Raw genomic sequence first — 4336 nt, 5'->3', positions numbered from 1 at the left:
GGGTGCAGGGCTGGCGCGGGGATGTGGTGCTTGGGGCGCGGCTGGGTGGGGCCGGGGCCTCAAGCTGACTTGGCCCTTTGCTTGCAAAGAGAGCTCGATTAGAAGTGGACTCTGGACGTGGCTCAGGGTGGGGGGCAGCTCCCAGGTTGGCGGGAAGGAACCCACACCCGCTAGGCCTCCCCGTGTTCCACGCCAGAGCAGCATGATGGGGTGTAGAGCTGAGTCCTGAGACAGCCCCCATCGTGAGGGGTGGGGCCGATAGCTCCTCGACACCGAGGGCCAGGGCGGATCCTCACACCCTGTCCAGACAGGCCCAAAGCACCCAGCCAGGTTCGCTCGCCTGTCTCTCCCTGGCAGTCAGTGGCTGAAGGATGGATGCCCCAGGTCATGAGGATCGTGGTGGGCAGGCCCTGTTTCCCTAAGATCACCAGGAGGGGACCAGCCCCCACCATGGGAAGAAGTGCATCGGGACAAGCTCCTGCCCTGCAGCTCAGGACTGGGGGTGCTGGGGGAGCGCCAGGGCCTCCCAGTGGCACCCCAACTCTTCTCTCAGACGCAGAACCAGGCACAACCGGGGCTGCTGGTGCCCGAGTCCATCCAGCTGGGAGAAAGGCTGTCAGTCCAAGAGGGTCTTGAAGTCTGTGGTCAGGGCCGGGTCGGCTGCGGCCTCGAGCATGGCCTTCGTGGCCTCAGGAAGCTTCCTGCACAGCCGCATCTGGGCTGCAAGAGAACTAGAAATGAGACCCACTTCCGCGACAGACCGGAGAGAAGGCACTTCAGCCTAGTGTCCAGGGCACACGCGGGGCCAGGCTGGGGGAGCCCCGTGAGCAGTGGACACCCCCCACTGCTGGAGCAGATGAGAAACCCAGTGAGCAACAGAGCAGCGCGGCAGGCACGGGGGCATGTTGCAGTAAACACTTGAGGCCCCGGGCAGGCATTGGGGGGCATTGGGGTAGCAGCCAGGGCAGAGGCTGCAAGGGATGCAGGTCAGGAGGCACAAGGTTCTTGAGGGCTGGCGCTGCCCCACTGGCCTCTCCCGAGATGGGCGGCATTAAGTCCGAGGCGAGAAGCAGAAAGTGGAGACCCTGGGACGCTGTCCCCAGCCACCCGGCTGCCAGTGGGGACTCCCCACATCCACTGCAGCATGCCGCCCAGCAGCAATCCCGGCCTCACCTGCACCCTGCTTACCTGTCCTGAGCGTGCCCAGGAGACATTTGTAGGTGACAAGGTGATGCGTCAGCTTGAGCAGGAAGGCTCGATGGCAGAGCCAGCACACGGCTTCACGGGGAACCAGGCCGGATGTGCCCTTGGCCCCCACTGACGTCCCTGGGGAGCACACCGAGGCTGAGGACCCCCGCCCAGCCCCCAGCCCCAGCTCTCCTCCTGAGAGATGCCTTTGCTCCCTCAACTTCCCCGTAGTCCAGGTCCAGGAATGAGGTGATTCTGTGGAGGGGCTGCTGCCCCAGCCCCAGCCCCACAGGGTCCTGACAGCTGAAACGTCTTTAACTTCTCCAAAGGAAATTTCCACAAAATAAAATTCACAAAAGTAAAATCTGCTGAACTCAGGATTTTCAGACTGATCAGAAATGCCATGACTAGGCCACAGAGAGGGGTGAGCGGGCCAAAAGGAGGTCTCGGATGAGACGCGGCTCTGGAGCACGGTGAACACGGAGCAGAAAAGGGCAGGCAGCTCTGCTGGGGGCCGCATGTCGCTGCTGGGCCCTGCGATGGGTGGGGGGCGGCTACAGCACTGGTGCTTGGGGCCCAGCCTCCTTCTGTCCACCGGGCCTGGACTTGTGCCAGGGCCCCTGAAATGCCACTGAGGGAGGAGGCTTGGTCCCCGTCTCGGGATGAGCAGGCGGACACAGGCGAGACCCTGCCTGGTGTCCCCACTTGCGGTTCTGACGACACTTGGAGAAGGCCAAGTGAGGCCGGGAAGTACACGCGGCCAGTTCGTGATGTCCCCTAGTCACTCCCAGCACAGTCCTGCACTTGCACTGCTGCAGGTGGGTGAGACGAGGTTTGCAAGCGGTCAGCAAGTTAAACCCCTTCTGGATGTGCAGAAAGTGGGAGTTTCCTAATCTCCGGTTCCCCAAGTCTCCTGACGCCCTCAGCGGGTGTTCACGGGGCACGTGGCAGGTTCGTGTCAGAGGCTCTCGGGCAGCCGCTCATTCCTGAGCATCCCGGGCTCTGCCAGCACCTCACGCGGCCCCACATACCCGCGAGCAGCGTGCTGGGGTGCAGCGGGCAGGGTCCACCTGCACATACCTGCGTTCTTGGCTTTCAGAATGGAGAAGCAGCGGGAGGCGGTGTCAGAAATGATCCGCAGGAAGAACGAGGGGTTCTTCCAAACTTGCTGGTTGAATGGAAGCTGCAGCACACATGCGTGGAACCTGAGGGCGACGAATGCTACTAAAGGAGTGGCCCTAGTTAGGATGTGCTCACACATGTGCACCCGTGCATGCGTGTACGTGAGGGCATGTGCACATGTGCATGGGTTTTGTGTGTACACCTGCACATATCAACATACACATGTGTCTGTGTGTGCATTGTATATGCACATTCATGCACACCTATGTGTGCACGCACACGCCACCATCCGACCCAACTCCAGGCAGAATGGTGACCACCGACGCGGCCTCCACAGGGCAGCCCTTGCTCTGCAATAGTCAATGGAAAGTGAGCTCCCATCCCAGAGCTGCAGGGGGAGGTTCCCGCTGCAGACCACAGAGAACAAATATTTACTGTGTGTCCCCACAGCCAAGGTGCAAAAGTGACCTGCCTGATGNTGGAACCTGAGGGCGACGAATGCTACTAAAGGAGTGGCCCTAGTTAGGATGTGCTCACACATGTGCACCCGTGCATGCGTGTACGTGAGGGCATGTGCACATGTGCATGGGTTTTGTGTGTACACCTGCACATATCAACGTACACATGTGTCTGTGTGTGCACTGTATATGCACATTCATGCACACCTATGTGTGCACGCACACGCCACCATCCGACCCAACTCCAGGCAGAATGGTGACCACCGACGCGGCCTCCGCAGGGCAGCCCTTGCTCTGCAATAGTCAATGGAAAGTGAGCTCCCATCCCAGAGCTGCAGGGGGAGGTTCCCGCTGCAGACCGCAGAGAACAAATATTTACTGTGTGTCCCCACAGCCAAGGTGCAAAAGTGACCTGCCTGATGAATGACCCAGGCCAGCTCCCAAGGGAACAAAACAAACCTTGGGTGGAACTATTTTCCCATCAAAGACCCGGGAAAGCGTGGACACTGACCAGCCCATCTCCACGTGGTTCCTGCCCACCCCCCAGTTCTTGGTAAGTGGCCTCAGAACCAGCCAAGGACAGGGCACCTTCCAGAAGTACTGTTAGGCCTGAGCACCCGCCCAGGTGGGAGCAGGGAGGGACTTGGCTGCTCTGGGAGCCACGGTGCCTTCCTGGGGTGCGGGGCTGGCAACCCTCGTCTGCAGCCACCTCCATCCTCTGTGCTCCTGGGGTCCCTGAGCCCACTGCGGCATCCACTGACACCCCCCGCCACACACACACACCAGGGGAGAGTTTCAGCAGGAAGCTCCTTCCAGGCCAGGGTGACAGCCGCAGGTACCCGGCATCCCTGGCTGAGTGCCTCCCTCTGGTGGCGGCTCACCTGTAGGCCTGCAGCAGGAAGACCTTGTACACGTTTATGAAGACCGTCTGGAGACTGTTCACCTAGAGTCATCCGGAAGGAAAACTGTCAGAAACATCTCTGGGACTTTAAGTCTTTACTTTTTGCTTTATCATCCAAATGGATAAGAAACAGGGCTATTGATAAGAAACCGTCCCTGTCCCACGTGGAATGCAGCCAGGCGGCCACGCATCACCCTCTGTGGGGCTTCAGGACTTGGTGGCATCCGCCTGGTGCCAGGGCCCAGGGTAAGAACGGCAGGAACCAGCAGGAAGGTGCAGAGGTGACACCCACCACCAATGCCTGGCCGGCCACGGGGACAACACCCTCAAGTGACATGGCCCAGAGCCTGAGCCCGCTGAGGCCTGGGACCCTCCTCATCCATAAGAGAGGGTCTGCAGACCCAGCTGGGGTAAATGACAAGGGGTCTCGATGTACACGTGTGCATGCGTGCTACTCACATGCACACCCACATACACCTCACACGGATGCATGCACACCACACTCGCTCACACACACCAGCACATGTGTGCACAGGTTAGATGTGCGTTCACACGCATCCATGCTCCCACATGCCTGCACCCACACATATGTTGTCATGTGCTCACACATGCACACACGTGTATGTGCCATGCACACCTGTGCATCGCGCTTGCATGCACATGCATG

At 60.1% G+C, this 4336-nt stretch overlaps 1 protein-coding gene across 1 annotated transcript in view; it reads right to left on the bottom strand.

Annotated features, from left to right (window-relative positions):
- Positions 1-275: 275 nt before the first annotated feature.
- The window catches only part of LOC103604662 (telomerase reverse transcriptase-like), a 15505-nt gene continuing 11444 nt past the window's right edge, over positions 276-4336 (bottom strand). The window contains exons 9-12 of the mRNA XM_008589234.1: positions 3650-3711; positions 2269-2393; positions 1189-1326; positions 276-720 (exon numbers count right to left, since the gene is read on the bottom strand). Coding sequence (XP_008587456.1) covers positions 617-720; positions 1189-1326; positions 2269-2393; positions 3650-3711 — 429 coding nt within the window. The 3' untranslated portion in view covers positions 276-616. The remainder of the gene's footprint in view (positions 721-1188; positions 1327-2268; positions 2394-3649; positions 3712-4336) is intronic.

This window comes from Galeopterus variegatus, unplaced genomic scaffold, assembly GCF_000696425.1.
Source record: "Galeopterus variegatus unplaced genomic scaffold, G_variegatus-3.0.2 Scaffold5320, whole genome shotgun sequence".
In the NCBI taxonomy this organism is placed as follows: domain Eukaryota; kingdom Metazoa; phylum Chordata; class Mammalia; order Dermoptera; family Cynocephalidae; genus Galeopterus; species Galeopterus variegatus.
The sequence above is the reverse complement of the archived record's forward strand: the minus strand, read 5'-3'. Positions and strand labels throughout refer to the sequence as shown.